The sequence below is a fragment of the Phocoena sinus genome, chromosome 13, assembly GCF_008692025.1.
Source record: "Phocoena sinus isolate mPhoSin1 chromosome 13, mPhoSin1.pri, whole genome shotgun sequence".
Classification (NCBI taxonomy): Eukaryota; Metazoa; Chordata; class Mammalia; order Artiodactyla; family Phocoenidae; genus Phocoena; species Phocoena sinus.
Genome location: NC_045775.1, coordinates 58,934,205 through 58,956,305, shown reverse-complemented (window position 1 = coordinate 58,956,305; position 22,101 = coordinate 58,934,205). Strand labels below are relative to the sequence as shown.

The window sequence follows — 22,101 nt, the reverse complement described above, 5'->3', positions numbered from 1 at the left end:
CAGGGAATGGCAGGAGAGCGTCTCAAAGTGCGATCTGGGCAGGCTGGATGGGCTGTCTGTGAGCGAGCCAAACTCTCATGCCAAGACCAGTGCCTGGGCCACCCAATGGAGTGCTCTGAGCACAGGGACAGTCAGCCCTTCCCACTCCACCCCCCGCCCCCCCCTCCCGCCCCGCCAGGGCCCGAACCCAGGTGGCCTGGAGGAGCAATTGGGCAACAGCTTGTATTGGTCTTGAGCCTACAGCACCACTGCAGCCTCACAGGAGAAAATGCAAGTTGCCTCAGCCCCCAAAAGGCCTGCATGATGTGCAGGCGTGGCCCCCCACCTCTCCACTTCACCCCTCTCCACCTCTCTCCCCTTCACTTTCTGCACTTCAGCCTCCTGTCACCTTCCTGTCCCTTCCACACACCCTGCTGCTTTACACTTGTAGCGTCTTCTGCCTCATTGCTTGCTAACCTCCCTGCTTTGTCTGCACACCTGCATGTACCCCAGTTAACAAGTATTCATCGGCTAGATCACCTCCCCCGAGAAGTCGCCCAGGACCTCACAGAACAAGCAAGGTCCCCTTTATGGGGTCTCACATAACCCAGTGTTTTCTGTAGCATTTTTAAATGTAATTAAAGGTTAATTGCATAATTCTTGGCTTCCAACTAATGTGATTAGACGGTCTTTATTGCCAACAAGAATGCAAGCTAGAAGCAACTGAACACTACAAAGCTTAGGTTGGATTTGAGCTACTTCCCTTCTTAGAAGGTTCTGGGAGCTTCCTCTTGGTTGTGGGTGGACCTGTCAGCTCCTTCCTCATTAGGAGGGACAAACAGAAGATGATAAAGTTGAAGAGACCCTTAATGAAATGTTTAAGAGGAAAATCCCTCAACAAACATATTGGTAAGCATAACATGGCAGAACTGAATGGCAGTACCACGGATAACGCTGGGGACATTTTTTCATATTTCTCCTCCAGAGGCCAACATCACATCTCTACTTACTATCATTTTCAGGTTGGATATTTGGGATGAGTAGAAAGTGACCAGATGCTTTCTTGGGATAGCTGCCCTAGAGTCCCTTCTGCATTAATGGTTGGACTGGTGAAGTAAAAGCGCATAAGAAAAATGAGATGGGATAGAGAGCTTCTGAGTTCTGTTAGTGTTTCTTTGCTACCTGAGAATTTCTTGAAACTCTGTTGTGAATTGGGAGATGTGCCTCTTCTCCCTTATCAGTGACTTTAACTCTGATTTAGTCCATGTTTGTTTAGGTAGATGGAGAAGTGGCCAGATTTGGCAAAATCTGTTGTACGGGTAAAGGAAAGAAAGCTTGAAAAGACCAGGTGGAATCTTATTAAATTGAAATCTTACTGGCAACTTCTCATTGAGTCGAAACAAATTCAAGTTTTTAGGTACACCTCTTAGTTTGGCTGTTGGAAATGAAATGGTAGAAAATGTGGAGATATAGTTAGCATGGGATGATTGCAGTAGAAAGATCACATATGCCCAGGTCCTTTTTGACATCTGGGAACTTTACTGTGTTTTACGTCAAGTTCAACTGTTTAGGCCTCTGTAAATCTCTCTCTTAAAATTTATTTTATAAAATGTTAAGGTGAAATAAAGCACCTGGTGAGTTTATTTTGCTTGTTTTTTTCCCCTCCAGAAGCGTTCAAGATTTGCTCCTAATTTATGTTGGATCCTTGCACTTTGTTGCCCTTACATCTCTACTGCTATAGTACTGTGTAATGGAATGCAGAATGCAATCTACATGGTTTTTTGTTTGTGTGTGTGTGTGGTACGCGGGCCCCTCACTGTTGTGGCCTCTCCCGTTGCGGAGCACAGGCTCCGGACGCGCAGGCTTAGCGGCCATGGCTCACGTGCCCAGCCGCTCCGCGGCATGTGGGATCTTCCCGGACCGGGGCACAAACCCGTGTCCCCTGCATCGGCAGGTGGACTCTCAACCACTGTGCCACCAGGGAAGCCCTCTACCTGGTTTTTGACACCGGCCCCTCTTCCTCCTCTCAGGGTAGCCACACTGGCTCATTCCATTTAATAGAGTGAGTGTGGTCAGTGTGGTGCACAAGGAGCAGGGGGATGCCAGGCTTGGCTATTCCCCAATGGGCCCCTGCTATGGCTCCACCATCACAACATTCCGTTTCTCCTGCTTATCTTTCCTGTCTCTTCACTCTGACGGCGGTTGGCTGTAGGCTAAGATGTACGAGCTCATGTTAGACAGATGCTCATCTTATGGCATGAGAAGAGGACTTCTTTTTGGGTCCCCTTTCTTCTTAGATGGTCTTCAGTGTCTCAGTGTCCTTCTTGCTTGAACTGGATGAGGAGCATCTCCTGCAACCTCCTTTATACCGAAGGTGTGGTTCTCTTATGGCAGAGGAGACACTTCCATGACACATAGCCAGTTCTGTTGTCCAGACAAAGTCCATGAGAATGGCTTAAGATAACTATTAACAAAATTAAGCATTTGTCCTCTAGTTTGAATTAGATGAATAGCTCTAAACATTATTGAGTACCAGAGTAGCCTGCAAGGCTTCTTAAAACACAGACTTCTGGGCTGCATCCCTGAGTTTATTATCAGTAGGTCTGGAGTGGGATCTTTGCATTTCTAACAAGTTCCCAAATGATGCTTATACTGCTGATCCGTGGACCACACTTTGAGAACGATGAATCAGCCTGTTTTTAACAATGCTACACCTCAAGTAGATATATGGGGGTATGTTTTGCTTCAAGTCAGACATTCCTATGACTGTTCTGTTGAAAGCTGCCTATGGCTGATTAGAAAATGTTTGAGTCTAAAAGTTATAGTGTTCCTGCTCTATTGTCAGGGACTATGGGGTCTTCATTTCTTATGTGTCCCACCTAGGGGAAGACAGAGTACTATCTCTGGAGGAAACTCTCTTGCTTCCTCTGATGAGCATTCGTGCTCATCTGTGTGCAGAGCTGGCATGGCCTGCATTCTTGGATCCAGCCCTGAAGCAATCCCAGCCGGATGATTGCCTGGGCGTTAGGGACATGGTTCTTATCTTTCACTGCACCATTGGCAATGAACTGAGTGCACTGTATTTGCATCTCTTTCTTCTGCAAGAAGAACTGGACTCTAAGCTTCTAGAAGACATGGGCGTACTTGGTTCAGTTTTAATCTCCTGACACATAGTCAGTGCTTGCTGCTTAGTCACTATTTCTGGAATGAATGAGTATGCATTATAAAGGAGAAGGTAAAGAAAGCATTTCTGATTCTTCTAAACTTCTTTGCCTGTCAGAGAAGCACTTTAGTGATACAAGATGCAAATCTGGTTTCTCAACTCTCCATATAAATGTTTCTTTAGTAATGAATACGCTAGCCGTTCCAACTGCCATGAGTGGATTGTGACACATGTATGCACCATAAGGATCTCATTAGGGTTATGGGTTGGACTCATGGTTAATTATGGTACTTTATTGACACCATCTATATCCCATTTTATCCCCTAGCCCCAGCCTCCAAGTAAATTCCCTTGCCTTGTGGTTCATGAATCAGCTTTGTGTCCCAAATTAAATTTCCAAGAAGGCTTCCTGAAAATTTGGAAACAACATGGACAGTTTCTTTTGTTACAATATAGGTATGTAATATGTAAATGTATTCATATGTGGTAAGGACACTGAGCAATAAAATCAATAAACTGTGAAATCGTATTAGCTCAAAGTACGATTTTTCATGAAGTAAAGGAGAAGGTAATATACAGGCAGACTTTGCTTTATTGTGTGCTGAAGATATTCTGTTTTTTACAAATTGAAGCTTTGTGGCAACGCTGTGTTGAGCAAGTATTTTGGTGCCATTTTTCCAACAGCATTTGCTCACTTCATGTCTCTGTGTCACATTTAGGTAATTCTCTCAATATTTCAAAAATTTTCATTATTATTATGTTTGCTATGGTGATCTGCAATCAGTGATCTTTGATGTTACTATTACAAAAAGATTATGAGTAAATAAATAAGGAAACAGAAGATTTAAGTGACACAAGAGACCAGATAGATTTAATTGATATTTATAGGACATTTCAACCCAAAACAGCAGATTCCACTTTCTTCTCAAGTGCGCATGGAACATTCTCCAGGATAGATCACATCTTGGGTCCCAAATCAAGCCTCAGTAAATTTAAGAAAATTGAAACCATATCAAGCATCTTTTCTGACCACAACACTATGAGATTAGAAATGATTAACAGGGAAAAAAATGCAAAAAACACAAACACATGGAGGCTAAACAATACATTACTAAATAACCAAGAGATCACTGAAGAAATCAAAAAATACCTAGAGACAGATGACAATGAAAACACGATGATCCAAAACTTATGAGAGGCAGCAAAAGCAGTTCTAAGAGGGAAGTTTATAGCTATACAAGCCTACCTCAAGAAACAAGAAAAACCTCAAATAAACAATCTAACCTTACACCTAAAGGAACTAGAGAAAGAAGAACAAACAAAACCCAAAGTTAGCAGAAGGAAAGAAATCATAAAGATCAGAGGAGAAACGAATGAAATAGAAACAATAACAAAGATCAAATAAAACTAAGAGATGGTTCTTTGAGAAGATAAACAAAACTGATAAACCATTAGCCAGACTCATCAAGAAAAAGAGAGAGAAGACTCAAATCAATAAAATTAGAAATGAAAAAGGAGAAGTTACAACAGATATCGCAGAAATACAAAGCATCCTAAGAGACTACTACAAGCAACTCTATGCCAAAAAATGGGCAACCTGGAAGAAATGAACAAATTCTTAGAAAGGTATAACCTTCCCAGACTGAACCAGGAAGACACAGAAAATATGAACAGACCAGTCACAAGTAATGAAATTGAAACTGTGATTTAAAATCTTCCAACAAACAAAAGTCCACAACTGGATGGCTTCACAGGTGAATCCTATCAAACATTTAGAGAAGAGCTAACACCCATTCTTCTCAAACTCTTCCAAAAATTTGTGGAGGAAGGAACACTCCCAAACTCATTCTGTGAGGCCACCATCACCCTGCTACCAAAACCAGACAAAGATACTAAAAAAAAAGAAAATTACAGACCAATATCACTGATGAATATAGATGCAAAACTCCTCAGCAGGGCTTCCCTGGTGGCGCAATGGTTGAGAGTCCGCCTGCTGATGCAGGGGACACGGGTTTGTGCCCCAGTCCAGGAAGATCCCACATGCCACAGAGCGGCTAGGCCCATGAGCCATGGCCGCTGAGCCTGCACATCCGGAGCCTGTGCTCTGCAACGGGAGAGGCCACAACAGTGAGAGGCCCGTGTACCACAAAAAAAAAAAAAAAAAATCCTCAACAAAATACTAGTAAACAGGATCCAACAACACATTAAAAGGATCGTACACCATGATCAAGTGGTATTTATCCCAGGAATGCAAGGATTCTTCAATATATGCAAATCAATCCATGTGATACACCATATTAAGAAATTGAAGACTAAAAACCATATGATCATCTCAATAGATGCAGAAAAAGCTTTTGACAAAATTCAACACCCATTTATGATAAAGACTCTCCAGAAAGTGGGCATAGAGGGAACCTACCTCAACATAATAAAGGCTATATACGACAAACCCATAGCAAACATCACTCTCAATGGTGAAAAACTGAAAGCATTTCCTCTAAGATCAGGAACAACAAAAGGATGGGCACTCTCACCACTATTATTCAACATAGTTTTGGAAGTCCTAGCCATGGCAATCAGAGAAGAAAAAGAAATAAAAGGAATACAAATTGGAAAAGAAGAAGTAAAACTGTCACTGTTTGCAGATGACTTGATACTATACATAGAGAATATGCAAGATGCCACCAGAAAACTGCTAGAGATAATCAATGAATTTGGTAAAGTTGCAGGATACAAAATTAATGCACAGAAATGTCTTGCATTCCTATACACTAATGATGAAAAATCTGAAAGAGAAATTAAGGAAACACTCCCATTTACCACTGCAACATAAAGAATAAAATACCTAGGAATAAACCTACCTAGGAAGACAAAAGACCTATATGAAGAAAACTATAAGACACTGATAAAAAAAATTAAAGATGATATAAATAGATGGAGAGAAATACCATGTTCTTGGATTGGAAGAATCAATATTGTGAAAATGATTATACTACCCAAAGCAATCTACAGATTCAATGCAATCCCTATCAAATTACCAATGTCATTTTCCACAGAACTAGAACAAAAATCTTAAAATTTGTATGGAGACAAAAAAGACCCTGAATAGCCAAAGCAGCATTGAGGGAAAGAAATGGAGCTGGAGGAATCAGACTCCCTGACTTCAGACTATACTACAAACCTACAGTAATCAAGACAATATGATACTGGCACAAAAACAGAAACATAGATCAATGGAACAGGATAGAAAGCCCAGAGATTAACCCACGCACATATGGTCACCTTATCTTTGATAAAGGAGGCAGAAATGTACAATGGAGAAAGGACAGCCTCTTCAATAAGTGGTGCTGGGAAAACTGGACAGCTACATGTAAAAGAATGAAATTAGAACACTCCCTAACACCATACACAAAAATAAACTCAAAATGGATTAGAGACCTAAATGTAAGACCGGACACGGTAAAACTCTTAGAGGAAAACATAGGAAGAACACTGTTGCACATAAATCACAGCAAGATGTTTTTTGATCCACCTCCTAGAGTAATGGAAATAAAAACAAAAATAAACAAATGGGACAGAATGAAACTTCAAAGCTTTTGCACAGCAAAGGAAACCATAAACAAGACAAAAAGACAACCCTCAGAATGGGAGAAAATATTTGCAAACGAATCAACGGACAAAGGCTTAATCTCCAAAAAATATAAACAGCTCATGCAGCTCAACATTAAAGAAACAAACAACCCAGTCCAAAAATGGGCAGAAGACCTAAATAGACATTTCTCCAAAGAAGACATACAGATGGCCAGGAAGCGCATGAAAAGCTGTTCAACATCACTAATTATTAGAGAAATGCAAATCAAAACTACAATGAGGTATCACCTCACACCAGTTAGAATGGGCATCATCAGAAAATCTACAGACAACAAATGCTGGAGAGGGTGTGGAGAAAAGGGAACTCTCTTGCACTGTTGGTGGGAATGTACATTGATACAGCCACTATGGAGAACAGTATGGAGGTTCCTTAAAAAACTAAAAATAGAATTACCATATGATCCAGCAATTCCACTACTGGGCATATACCCAGAGAAAACCATAATTCAAAAAGACACATGCACCCCAGTGTTCATTGCAGCACTATTTACAATAGCCAGGTCACGGAAGCAACCTAAATGCCCATCGACAGATGAATGTGGTACATATATACAATGGAATATTACTCAGCCATAAAAAGGAACGAAATTGGGTCATTTGTTGAGACGTGGATGGATCTAGAGACTGTCATACAGAGTGAAGTATGTTAGAAAGAGAAAAACAAATAGCGTTTATTAATGCATATACGTGGAACCGAGAAAAATGGTACAGATGAACCAGTTTGCAGGGCAAAAACTGAGACACAGATGTAGAGAACAACGTATGGACACCAAGTGGGGAAAGCGGCGGGGTGGTGGTGGTGGTAGTGTGATGAATTAGGTGATTGGGATTGACATATATACACTGATGTGTATAAAACTGATGACTAATAAGAACTTGCTCTATAAAAAAATAAATAAAATAAAATTCAAAAATTAAAAAAAAAAGATCTTGACTCACTGAAGGTGCAGGTGATTAGCGTATTTTAGCAATAAAGTATTTTTAAAATTAAGGTATGTAAATTTTTTTTTAGGCATAATGCTATTGCATACTCAATAGACTACATATGCACTGGGAAACCGAAAAAATTCATGTGACTTGCTTTGCTGTGGTGGTCTGGAATGGAACCTGCAATATCTCTGAAGTATGCCTGTATATGTTTTAGATTTTTTTGGTTGTGGTAAAGTTCACATAACATAACATTAACCATTTAAAAGTGTGAGCTGGCTGATTATATTGGGTGCCACCAAGTACTATCAAGTGAATGTGAAAATGCTGCTCAGCTGTCAGTAGTGACCTGGAAGAAACACACAAAACTCACACACACCTCATCTGTTTTCTTAGTTCTGTTTACCCTTGTGCAGTGCAATTAAATCAATATATCGCACTTGTGAGCCTGTGTACCTCTCTTCATGAAAGCATTTAAAGCATCCTCAACATGGGTGTATGTCCTGGTTATAAGAACCCAAGGATTCAGGGAAGGAGGAAAGCCTTAAGCTTGTGTATGAGATGCTCATGAAGAGATGAGATTCGTGGGACACCCTGAGAGCAAAGGGAGTAAAGGAACCCACGTTGAGCTTCATTGGAGACCACATTGAGGAACCCAAAGAAAGGAGAATGGAAGGCATGGGGCCCTTCATCTGCTTTAAAGGGGATTAGAAGCATGTGTCATGGATTGAAGAAAAGGCTATCATGCTGAGAGCAGCAGAATAACACTTCTGTGGCATTTGGCCTTATTTGGAACCACACCAACAGCTTTGTTGTTGTTGTTATGAAAAGAGGACCCTGGCAAGACAACAAAAGCTGCATTTCTATTTTAAGTCAGCACAGAAGGGGTAAGAAGACAATGAGTCACAGTCATCCACCTCTGTTGTTGTGACACTTCATCCTAAGAATGTCCTTCCTTCTGTCCCGTTAACTCAAAGGCATGGGGTTACATCATACTCAAACTCATCACAAAACTTCATGTGTTTATTTTTTTTAAATTGAGACATAGTGCTATTTATACTGTAGCATTACTTGAAGAACTGAAGATGCTTAAAATTTTCAGTTTCTTATTAATTTTTAAAAGTGTATTATTTTATAACGTTGCACAGTTTTGAATGTTCTGTTCTGAACCTACATCCCCCCCTCCAGTCCTGTTATTTTCATAGGGCTAAAATTCCATATGAAGTGATATTTTTAGGAATACCCTTCACGTTACGGGAGAAATAATGGTATTTAGAGAACTTTTGATGTATCTGCTACTCAACCATTGTTAACTTTGTAGAGAGCAAAGGAAAGACCAATGACAGGGCCTGACTTCCTCAACTGATTTCTGGTCTTCTGTGCTTTCCATGCGTAGTAAAACCCCAAGGAGTCTGAGTAATAATATTCCTTGGGTTTTTGGTAATTTTCGATTGTGAACTCATGTGAAGTTTGCTTTTACCTATGGGAATCTTATGAAGACTGGGCTAAGGGATCAACCTGCCAGAGAGTTTCCTTTTGCAGATTCCTAAACACTTCCAAACTGTGATCCCTTTCTCTTAGCTTGTAATTTACAGCACCCCAAGTAATAAATATTTGAACTCTAAAACTGAGAGGTTGTGGCTCTGAATTCTTAGGGACACCCCCCCCCCACCACACACACCCCTCATAGCTCATCCTTTTACTCAAGGTCTCGGCTGTAGCAGAAGACTCAATTCTGACTCCCAAACTTTTATGGACCTATGTAAGGCTCTGAAACCAAACGTCTAGGTTATTGAGATCGGAAAATCACCACTGCTTTAGGGTCAGCTAACCATCTGATTTCAAGAACCTTTTTTATTTTGTCCCTGGAAATGTCTATTTTCTTGTGAGCCTGGCTATGCATTTAAAACAACTTTTATTACATTGTTTTTCCAGGAAATTTTTTGTTTTTATTTTGCTAGGAAGTCCAGTGTATCACCAGCCAGGAGTAATTGATTTTTCACAAATGATTACCTCTTGCATGCTCAGAGAGGTAACTCAAATAAATGTTGTATTTAGATGCCTAAATGTTGTACTTGGAGCCTTTGACTTCAAACATCGCATATCCTGGGACTTCTGGGCTGATATCTTAATTCCAACTCCTTTGCTACCTCCCTGGCCTCATAGGTTCTGTGTGAGGAGAAGCCATCAGAAGAAAGCTGTGTATAGAAGAAATGCCAATGAGATCTGAAAAGCCACCTAACAAAAGGCTTTAATCTCATGGATGGAAGGGGATGCTTGCTCTCATGCTTTTACAATTTAGGCTTCCATTCTGATTCCTCGACCTTGTAATAAACATCCTTTTAATTAAAATCAAGACACCAAGGGAAACTAGGCAATGCAATGTGGAAAATGTCCAGGAAACATGAAATACTAGCTGATGACAGATAAATGAATCTTACTATACAAACAGTATAAATGTAATAGAAACCTCACAGTTGATTAGAGCTGGCCAAGTACTGCTTGAATCCAGTAATTTTACACTGTAAAAGTTTAGTAAAGTCTAGTGCCAAGGGTGTTGATCTAGAATGTAGTACAAGAAATTTTCAAAGAAATGAGCTCAACTTTTTTGTTTTTTACATTTGGAACTCAAATTCCAAATAATTTTTGGCCTCTCATCTTATCTCCCTTAAGACTGGAATTATTTAAAAGGCCAAATTCATACATAACTCAAGAGAGAGTAGTGGCAAGAATTTTAACATTAGTTGATAAGGCCTAAATGATGTACATGGTAATTTCAAAGAGCAGCTATGCATATTCTTCACTAGATGATGCACGAGTCACTGCGAAACACTGAGACAGTTAAAAAAAATTCATGAATTCAGATTCCCTGAGGCTTAGAGGAGCATCTGGTCTGCCTGGGTTATGGGCAAGGTGATTCCAGCCACTGGCAGTGCCTGTGGGATCTGAGCAGGACACACAAGGAACAAGGGTAGGGACCCAGGAATCTGACTTTCAGCCAATTCAGCATTCTCTGGGCTTATGTTTCCCAAACGGTCTTTGGTAGAATGTTAGTGTCCTTCCAGACATCAGGATGTCAACAGGTGTTTGGGAAGGACTAGTGCCCTTCTAGATGTCAGTATGTTAATGAGTAAGTGTCAAGGGAGGGTTCCAGGGTCAAAAGAAGTTTAGGTGGACAACGTCTGGAAATGCTGCCCCTGATACTTGCATCATATTTTGATGTGTAACCAGGTTTAAGGACCACAGGCCAGGAAATGTTGAAGGAGAGGAGTAGATTCACTTATAGGAGGTAAGAATATAAGGAAGCTACCTTAGCGCCAACATGGTTCCAATTTTCTAATTTTTCATGTGAGGAAATGAAGGTTAAAAGATTTGCCTTTGATGGAGGCAGATCTCATATTGATGGAGGCAGATCTCATATTGGAACCCCATTGTCTTTAATGACAGCTCGCCTCTTTCCAGCTCACCTAGGGGCATGAGGATGGTGGCGGGTGGGTTTCCAGGCAAGTCGCAGGGCCAGCCCAGCAGGGATGAGGGAAGCCACGAGGGCAAGGTGGAGATGAGAACAGACTGGCGTGTGGTGCAGAGCTCTGAGGTGAGGGCAGGCCATGGCAGGGCTCTGCATGCTAGTGGGAAGCGACCTTGTCAGCTGCAGAGAGAGGTGTGTCCAGATGCGAATGGGTGGAGGCTGGAAAGGGATCCAGAAAGCACGATGAGTCTAGGCCCGTGATACCTGGCTAAGGAACTGCTTGTACTTGTCAGGTTTCTACTAAATATGCTTCAGTGAATCCCTTTGGTGATGTTAGGTTTGGCTGTCCGGCCCTGAAAATTAAATGCTATGCTTCAAGGTGTGGAGGGCATTATTTGAAGAATTTATTTTTATTTCAATTTAAGGCACGTCAAGTTCCTGATTAGTTTTTGTCCCTTGCAATTTGTCATTCATTGAACTACCCTGGAAATCCAATAAAGTGAATTAAACATGATCCTTTACGTAGTTCTTTAAAAACTGTTCATAAGATACCTACGAGGCCTTTAAAAACAAACCAAAACAAAAGGCAACCGCATTTTGTTTCTCTAGGGAGAAATTCTCAAAGCATGCACATGATCCTCTCCCAACAATATTTGCCATTATTTGAACAGAAATATAATGGTTTGATTTCACTTTAATGGTGTAGTTTAATTAGCTGGGCTGCAGAACAATTCCAACTCTACAGTAGGATCTCTTTTTATTTTCTCTCTAGTTGTGGTCAAAAGCACATAACCTAATCTTAACCATTTTTAGGTGTACAGTTCAGTAATGTTAAGTATATTCACCTTGTTATGCAACGAATCTCCAGAAACTTTTTCACCTGGCAAAATATGGCAAGATCTTTTGATTCGGGGCTCCTGATATACAATGAACCCCCTAATAAAATGGGCAGAGTTCTAGGATTTTATTTAAGAAGCTGATAAAAGTGTCTTTTGTTATGTAATATTTGATACACATATAAAACGATGTGTGTAACATACATGTAATTTATGAAACCTGATAATAATAATACAAACACCCATGAAACTACCATGCCCTACAGTTCCACCGGTTTGTGGGTTCCTTTCGTATCCATTCCCCTTCCCCACTTTAGTTTAGTTTGGAAAACATATGAATTACATAGTAGGCTCTGTACTTTTTGTGGGATGATTTTCTGTGACAAGTTTCTCTGTCCCCTGGAGGAGTTCATTGTATAGTGACAGGAACATATATATGAATGAACACTTGTGACAGAATGAGAAAATTCGCTAATAGATGTGTGAAAAAAGTGCTATGAAAACCAAGGGAGGTTGGCGCTAATTCTCCCCAGGTGGGAAAAAGGAAAGCTACTGAGATGGAGTGATCAGTGAACCGGGCTTTGAAGAAAGAGGAATTGTTGACAGAGTAGATAAAGAAGATGAAAAGATTTCAGCAAGCGGAGACAATATAAGCAAAGAGATCATTAGTAGCTATGAGGTATGTTCAAGGAACCCCAAAGAATAGAGTGTGCCTGGAGATGGCCCTCCTTCCATTTAGCTCCTCAATGAGCTTTGAGATATACTGAGTAACAGCCTTGAGCCGGGCATGGTTATGCTCTGGGGAACTACAGCCCTGGCTTCCAATAGCATATGTCTACAGGGGAAGATTGACAAGCAAACGATCAGTTACAACGCCATGGTCAGTGCCATGAAGGAGTCCGCACAGGGTGCCAAGGGGGTCCAGGCACAGGGAGGAGCAGGTGGGAGGTGAGGTGGAGAAGTGGGGCGTGGCCAGGTTGAGAAGGGTCTACATACGCCATGTCAAGGAATTTGAAGTCTACTTTAGAGATCTTGAACAGTCAAGAGGATTTGGGGCATGGAAGTGAGTGGGACCACGACCTGATGATTTTTCTTTTTTTAAGGGAAAAAAACCTAGTGACAGTGAGAAAGGCTAAAAGAGCAGAACAAGTTATTGCAGTAGTTCAGGTGGGAGATGCAGAACCTCAGACTAAGGCAATGACATTCATTCATCCATCCATTCCACAACTATTTATTAAGCAGCTAATGAGTGCCAGGTATTATGCTTATGCTGGGGTAGAGGGTGCAGATGGATGTATCAGATGAGATGGGGTGTGAGAGAAGAGGATGCTCTACAGACAACTGTGAAGTGAGAGAAGACTAGGAGAGACAGAGGAGACCTTGGCAATCACTCTTCAGTCTAGAGTTTGGGCAGCTCAGAGGATGGTGACATATCTATCGATGAAGAGCAGTTCTGGGGAAAACATGATGAATTTAGCTGGGACACGATGGGGAGAGATGCCTACATTTGAGATGCCCATGGGGTACCAATACTATGGGCCTGGTCTTCTGAAGCCGAGGCCAGCAATGGGTGGACACATTAAGTAGCCATCAGCATATCCATTGTAGCTGAAGTCATGGGCATTAGTGATATTGCCCAGGGACAATGTGCAGAGAAGGTTGAAGACAATCCTGGAGAACAAGAAGTGAGTGGCAGCAGAAGGAGACAGGGGAAAACTGAAGACAGATTTAGAAGAGTCGGCAGCAGCCAGCAGAGGAGAGAGTTGAAAGAAGAGAGTGCCCATTGCTGAAAGAGCTAAAGTAGAAGGCAAAATGAGCAGAGATCCCTGGCTGGGGAGTTCAGGCTTGCAACGTATGGACTAGAGCAACGATGCTGATGGAGGCCAGGGTGCAGTGGGCCGAAGAGTGAATGGAAGGAATTGTGGACAGTCTGCTCTGCAGAGAAGTTGGCAGATGAAAGGGAGGGAGAAGGAAGAGGGCGGCTTGAAGGAGGAATAATGTATGAGACACTTTTAAAGGTTGAAAGAGGCCAGTAGGCAGCAGGGAGGAAGACAGTGGAGAGGAAAGGATGAAGATACCACAGGCAGAGGTGAATGAGAGAGAACAAAATGAAGGACATGAGTGGTAAGAGAGGCAGAGGGGCCAGGCTGCATCCGGGGAGGGGAGGGATGTTGGAACAGCACGCATGAAAGTCCTACTTGAAGTGGAAGGTTTCTCACAGGACAGCTTCCACCTCTCACTGAGACAGAAGAGTAGGCTGTCTGTTGAGAGTGAAAGAGCCAGAGATAGGACAGTCATCTCCGGAGAACGGGAACAGTCTGGGAGAGACACCATGGGGGTGGAATCTGGGGCTCCATAAGGACGAGGTGAGAGTTTGCTAAGCAATGAGAAGGCCTCGTAAATGTGCAGTGGCCCCAACAGCATGCTTGGGCAATTCTCTTCTGAAGGGATCATCATGGAGCAGGAGAGGAGAAGACTATCAATTGCTCTGTCTCCGTATAAAGATGGGGCAGGGCAAGTGGGCTGGGCGTTAGGTAATCGAGGGTGTTCGTGAGAGTGTCAACATGGGGTCCGTAGGTTAAGACACCAGGCAGGCATTTATCCTCTCCCCCAGATTTTTGATTTGGAGGAGCCAGTCCCCATTGCTAATCAGAATCTATCAGTGTCTGGTGACCTGCTGAAATTTAGGCAGGATGTGATGGCCTTTGCCTGTGTACATAAAGCTACCATCCTAGTTAGACTGCATGCTTTCAGGGTGCTGCCTCTTGGCTGGGATGATGGTAGACTCTCAGGGTTACCTTCATTTTCTAGATCTGTATTAGATAATATTTACCTCTAATACCACTGATTCATTGTGGACTTTTTTCCTCCACATGTTCATACGTTTACTCATCCAGTACATTTCAACTCTTTTTTCCCATGATCCTCTTCTCATGCAGATTTCCTAGTCTTCCTTTTTTTAAAGTTCAATTTAGAGATTTCAATAATATTGGACCAAATTTATAAGTGGATGGAGTGTCCGTAGCATGACTTAAAGCGTTCTGGCAATGCCCTTTGTGGAACTGAGGCAGGGTTTTATTTATTCATTTATTTTTTTGTAAAATATTGGCCCCTGAATTCCCTTTTTGAAAATGCAAATAAGCACAGGGTACATAGGCCAATGACTCTCTCTCTTCCAATGTGAATATTTTTTGTGCCAGTGAATAAAGTTAGGAACCTTAGAAGGCAAAGATTTACCTGGGGATACCGAGGGCCACGTTGGGAAACACTGAAAACTTTGGATCCAAGACCTGGCCAATTCTCTCTCCATCAGTCATTACTGACAGATTATTCTCTGCTACGCGGGCAATAAGTTAACCCAGGTTCCATCTAGGTGGGAGATAAAAGCCAGCTGGGAATGGGGTCCTTCCAGAAAGGCAAAATGCAATGAGTAGCACCAGTCACTCTCAGCCTTCAGATTTCTTCTTCCAGGACCAGCAGGAGGCAAGAGGATGCTGACGGCTGCAGAAGGCTGGCCTCGTAGCGTCTGTTATGCCTGATCTGGCCATACTGGTCGTTACATGTTAAAATGCTCTTTATGATTAGTAAATAGTGACCTGAGTGCCTGCCCTTGTACCCCTGCCATCCTACAGGACTTCATGGACCACCCCCCATCCCACCCCATATCCAGCCACTAAAGGGTTAATGTTTGGCTCAGTTGGGATGGAGGCCTTGCAAATTGTTAAAGATTTTGAATATTATTCCCCGGAAGAACTGTGCAGAAGCAGGAGGAAGGCAAACCTCACGGGCTCCTCGTGTTACAGACCCTTTCTGCTCCTTGGCTATTTCCCATCATGGAGATGTAGCTTTGGTACCAGGCCATGGGGCATTTCCCACACTCAAGACAGGGCAGAGAGCATGACAGAGGAAGGTTTCAGGACCGTCATTGACAAGGATGCCCTCTGCTAGTCCCAGACTGTGGTGAGGGCGTGCTGTCACGTGGGGGAGAGAAACTTGCTGCATACTATATCCTGGGCTGCGGGGAGATGACGTTTGCCCTCCTTCCCGTATACTCCCTTTAGAAAACATGTGAATTTACCCTGTCCTCCTCAGAACATCATCACTCATAAAGGAAGCCAGCAATCAACGAGTAATTTGGGGAGCATACCAAGCATCAGAGCCCCAGACAGCTTTCAGAAATATGTGGAAGGGCAGTTTTTAAATGCTTCATAAACAGGAAAATCAGTCTCTAAGACCTTCCCTTGTAAAGGAATTCCTCAGGACTTACAAAATCAGGCCACATTAAGACATTTTTGCTGTCTTCCAAAGCAGCATAGGCTTAACCAGATAGATTCGCTGAAAAATATTCTGAATATTGCAAAGCAATCTGACCTCGTGTGATCCTGCCTCCAGTAATGAAAGGCATTAAATAAGAGACATTTTCCTGGAAATTAACACCACGATAAGATATCACTGCATGCCTGTTAAGATTGCTATCATCAAGAAGACAAGAGATAACAGGTAGTAGTGGGAATCCTTGTACACTGTTCATGGGAATGTAAATTGGTGCAGCCACTATGGAAAACAGTATGGAGGCTCCTCAAAAAATTAGAAATAGAGCTACCCAGCAATTCCAATTTTGGGTATATATCTGAAGGAAACAAAATCGCTATCCTGAAGAGATACAGGCACCCTCATGTTCAATGCAACATTATTTACAATAGCCAAGACATGTAAGCAACTTAAGTGTACATTGAAGGACGAATGGGTAAAGAAGATGTGGAATAGTATTCAGCCATAAAAAAGAAGGAAATCCTTCCATTTGCAACAGCATGGATGGACCTTGAGGGCATTACGCTAAGTGAAATAAGTCAGGCAGAGAAAGACAAATACTGTATGATTTCATTTACATGTGGAATCTAAAAGAACCAACTTCATAGAAACAGATCAGATTTGTGGTTGCCAGAGGTGGGGGCTGGGGTACAGGGTTGGGGGTGGAGGAATTGAGTGAAAGGTAGTCAAAATGTACAACTTCCAGTTACAAGATAAAGCTCGGGGTATATAATGTACAACAGGATGACTACAGTTTAGAATACTGTATTGTACATTTGACAGTTGCTAGGAAATTAATCTTAAAAGTTCTTATCACAAGGAAAAATGTGTAATATGTGGGGTGATGGAAGTTAACTTATTATGGTAAACTTTTTGCAATATATACATGTACCAAATCATTAAGTTGTATACCATAAACGTATAAAATGCTGTCAATTCTATTTCAATAAAACTGGAAAAAAGAGACATTTCTCACTAATATAAATTGAATGCCATTACAGTACAGTTATATATTCCTATTATAGTAAATATTTTAAAATATTAATAATAGTAATTATTAATAATAATACAAGGAACAACCTTAAGCAGATATATAGATATTCCTATATAGATAATCCTTTAATCCATCTACCTATGAGGTCAGAGCTCTCATCGTCCTCATCATATAAATGAGGAAACTGGGGCACAGAGAGGTTAAGTAACTTGCCCAAGATCACACAACCAGTAAATGGTGGAGTACTGCTTGGCTGTTGTATTGTTCCTAGCTGTCCCCACCCAGAGGTAACTGTTTTTAATAATCAAAGGGACTAAGTGAACAAAGGGTGATGCCCACTACAACAGAAGCCCCAGTGTTCACCTCAGGCTGCCACCACCAACACTCCCAGCCACCCTCTTCCTTAAGAGCCCTCTGAAAGTTTTCTTCCCCCGAGAATTCCAGACTTGAAGATATGCTTCCTTTTGAATCACCATAGAAAGCAGTCTGGCTGCCTCAGTGTTTTTTTTAACCTTAAAAATAAAATGGTTATGCAGCCTTAAGTATTTAAACATTTAAACCTGGGGCTGCTGTGCTTAAGACTGCTTAAAATCTTGGTGAAATCCCTCCAGCCTGGATTACACTAATTGACCTGAGACTTGCACCTGTCCCTCCCACCAGGGTCCCTCCCACCCACACATTCTTGGCTGCTACAAGTCATCCTTTCCCCTCAAAACCAGAGCCAGAGGCTTCTGTTGGTGCAAAAGCCTCTTTCTTTCCAGAATCCTTGCCACAGGGATCCACATCCTGGCTGAGTTTTGCATTCATCCATTTATCATCTCTTAAAGTGTTGTTTGAAACCATTTCTCCCTTTTGTTCAAGTCGAGTGCTCTATGAGGCTTCAGTTTCTGTCCTACACACAGATCTGAGTCGCCTTGCACCGTATGCTAAATGCTGGATTTCCAGAGATAAAGTGAAGACAAGCTCTAGCCTGGAGACGCTCACCATCTATTTTCCTCTGCTGGGCCTGCCATGGAAGAACTGAGATGCAGGGAACGGAAGAAGCTGTGGCAGTGGAGCAGCGCTCACTTCAAACGCACCTGCCTGTACAGTGCATGCTCTGATTGTGCATGCAGTCAGGGCATGTGCTAGAACTAGACTTGCGAGAGCTGATGTTTTTTTTCATTTGGATATTACTTTGTTTGGTCTTTTCCTGGTTTGGGGGCCAGGGAATAGAAACTGATAGACAAGCACATATCGTTTGGGCACGGCAGGTGGTGGCGGGTTATTCCAGGCCCTGCACTATTTGGCGATGCTGGCCAGAGCTATGTGCTGGCTCCAGGTGACGATGACGGGGAGGAGATCCTTACTGATCTTGTGCTGGGCACATATAGGTGTGTCCTATAAATGGTAGCTAAATAATAAAATAAAGGTAGGTGCCACTCTTTTTTTTTTTTTTGCGGTACGCGGGCCTCTCACTGTTGTGGCCTCTCCCGTTGCAGAGCACAGGCTCTGGACGCGCAGGCTCAGCAGCCATGGCTCACGGGCACAGCCGCTCCGCGGCATGTGGGATCTTCCCGGTCTGGGGCACGAACCCGTGTCCCCTGCATCGGCAGGCGGACTCTCAACCACTGCGCCACCAGGGAAGCCCGGTGCCACTCTTTATTGTTAAAAATAAAGAGGCCTGAGGCACTTTCTCAGAAGGGCTGACTAGTTGCTAAGACCAAGGTGGCTTTGGAAGAGTATCAGCTGGTGCAACTCAACAAGTGTGTGTGCGTGTGTGTGCACACGTGCACATGTGCCCCCCCCACACATGCATGTGTATTTATTACACGTCAAGTAACACTCATCATTTACAGTATTCTGCTGATCCTCCATAGGCACTGCACCCAGAGCAGCCCCTTCAGCTGCTCCACCCAAAATGGTGTGTCCATTGGCAAACCCTAACGCATACTGACTCCTAATGACTCATGATTTTATTGAACATGTTAGTTTCTTTTTTTTTGCATTATGTGGGCCTCTCCCTGCTGTGGCCTCTCCCGTTGCAGAGCACAGGCTCCGGATGCGCAGGTTCAGCGGCCATGGCTCACGGGCCCAGCCGCTCCGCGGCATGTGGGATCCTCCCGGACCGGGGCACGAACCCGTGTCCCCTGCATCGGCAGGCGGACTCTCAACCACTGCGCCACCAGGGAAGCCCGATCATGTTAGTTTTTGCCAATTTTGTAAAAATTTTCCAAAAGACGCTAGACTTATTGTTAATTATTTACACAGTTTCTTGTTGCCCTCTACCTACTCATGGTCCTGTTAACCTGTGTCATTCTTTGCTTTGAGCCGCCTGAGGTCTGAGGCTGGGGGAGAAGCTTGGGGCACTTACCACGGTGCAGCAGAGGGGCCAGAACCACCAGAGGAGAGCCAGGGCCAGAAGCAGGAACAGGATCAGCAGGGCGATCGCCAGGATGGAGCCATCGGACTGCGGGGCCGAGAGAGAGGGCGGTCAGCAGTGGGGCCGGCTGTGCGTGCAACCAGCGTGTGAGCTTGGGGGGCAAGGCAATACCTGTGGTCTCTCCCTCCCCGCACTCCCATCCCCAGTATGCAGATTTAAGGCCCAGAGAAGAGCACAGTTTGCCAAGTAAACTGTGCTACCCAACATTCTGGGCAACACACTCTATGTAGTCAGTTCTCATGAGAAGTGGGTTTGTCTTTTCAGGGAGGCCCCATTCTTTGCTTTGAATAACAGCCTGAAGGACCAATCCTGCAGGAGACAGAGCAGATGGCTGCCTTTGCAGCTGGGCACCGAGATGGCCTACCACCGCCATCTGCCTCTGGACCATCACCCCGTGCCCAGTGACAGCCTCCCACTCCCTGGAACTGCTGTTCCCGCCACCCCTTGGGCTGGACTTGGGACAATTCTCAGAACTCAGCCTGCTTGCCTGGGCCTGTTTCTCATAGGTGCGTGTAAGAGATTCACGAGGCAAAGTCTAGAGCCCACTGATGGGATGCGATAAAGGGCAGAGGGATTCCAGGGAGTAGAGGGTGAGGCAGCTTCTGCTGACCCTGGGAGGGGAGGGGTGTGGTGACTGAGTCAACGCTGCTCTCGGGTCCAATGAAGCAGGCACCCAAGACAAATCATGCCCACTTCCAAACATGCCTAGGCCAGTCCCAAAACAGACAGTTGCCGTGGCCTGACATGATTATTAACTTTCATCAACAGAGATCCCGCTCCCTCGGTGTCAGTATTCTGGGGCTGCTGGTTCAAGGGAGCAGATTTAAGTCCCCTCTACCACCCCTTCTTCCCAGCTACCGGGAGTGCAAGTGGGTACAACCTTTGGAGCTGGGGGCGAGAGGCAAGTTGTCACAGGTATTAATTGTCATAGGTACCCCTTCCGAATATAGCTGGCAATGCCACTTTTAGCTCCCCCCCCCAAAAACCAGATATGTTTGCACAGATGATGATGATAAAGGAAAGCAACCTAAATGTTTAACAATTAAGGAATAGTTAATAATACATGGTAGAACCACCAATTACTCTGTAGACATTATGTTTACACATAATATTTAAATGACCTGAGAGAACAGCCCTGATATAATGAGTGGACTTATGTTTGCCAAGAGTGAGAGAGAGACTGAGGGCTATTTACTCAAATAGTAATGGTGATGTTGCTCGTAGTGGATTTATGGTAATTTAAAAAAAAATCCGTCTTTGCCTTTCTTTTTCTTTGTTGAACATTGCACAATGAGAAAGTAAACTATTGAAGTTGTATTTTAAAAATCTGCACTTGGGGCTCCTCCCTATGGTATCAGGGCTCACGTGGCCCTGGGTTCTCACCCAGGATCAGTGGACCTATGGGGTACACAGATGGGCTCAAGTGGATGGAAGGTGTGACCCTCCCGAAACAACACTCATGACCTTCAGAGCATGTGTCTTCAGGGCAGACTGTTCACAGCATGATCAGACTTTCAAAGCTGCCCTCTCCCCAACCATTTACAGAGGGGGAGGTTGGATGGCCTGTCCGAGGCTACACAGCAGGTTAATGGCGGAGCTGGGGTGTGACTCACCCCTACTCTGAGTGCTCGGTGGGGGCTACTGGAAGCTGTTTAAAGGCGGCTTTTACTCCCTGGAATGCCTTTGACCCAAAAGCCAGGGAACTAAACACTCGGCTCCCACCAAGCCAAGGCTTGGGAATGCCAGATTGTCCCTGAGGGAGCTGCACCTCACAAGTGCAGGTGCAGGGCTGGGCAGTGGGTGGGGAGAGGGCACAGCAGCCAGAGGATGCTCTTGGACCCACAACGTTTATGCATGAGCTACGGCAGATGGATGCTCTCCTTGAAGACACAAAGAAATCCCGTGTGTTCTCCAAACTTACTGTTAGTCAAGGACAGCCCCCTTGATCTTTCAGTCTCTACGTTCCATGCCCATAAAGTGGAGATACTGAACCTCACCTGCCTCATTGCATTGATGTGAGGAGAAAATGAGCTGTAAGATGTAAGCAGACATGGCTGGACAAGTGGGATGGGAGCTATCATGTCAGACGCTGAGCTGTAACTCATCCTCCCTTTGTTTCCTCGTGGCCAGCAAGCATGGTGGCCATTTCAGATCATAAATCTGTTTGCAGTCAGAATAATAAGTGGTTTGGTTACTGCAAGGCTTATAAAACAGTGGTCTTTCAGTATAAAGTTAGAATTTAGTAAAGACTACAGACTGCATTTATTCCCATTATATGCAATCTCCCCTCTCCTGATTTTACTTTCACTCTAGAGAGAGGAACTGAAGCAGAAAGGCTGATATATTGTG

The 22,101-nt window shown here is 43.5% G+C and overlaps 1 protein-coding gene across 4 annotated transcripts in view; it reads right to left on the bottom strand.

Annotated features, from left to right (window-relative positions):
* The window catches only part of ANTXR1 (ANTXR cell adhesion molecule 1), a 244,359-nt gene that overhangs the window by 81,440 nt on the left and 140,818 nt on the right, over positions 1-22,101 (bottom strand). For all 4 annotated transcript variants that reach the window (XM_032652787.1, XM_032652788.1, XM_032652790.1 and 1 more), the window contains exon 13: positions 19,684-19,779. In XM_032652787.1, the coding sequence (XP_032508678.1) occupies positions 19,684-19,779 (96 nt within the window). The remainder of the gene's footprint in view (positions 1-19,683; positions 19,780-22,101) is intronic.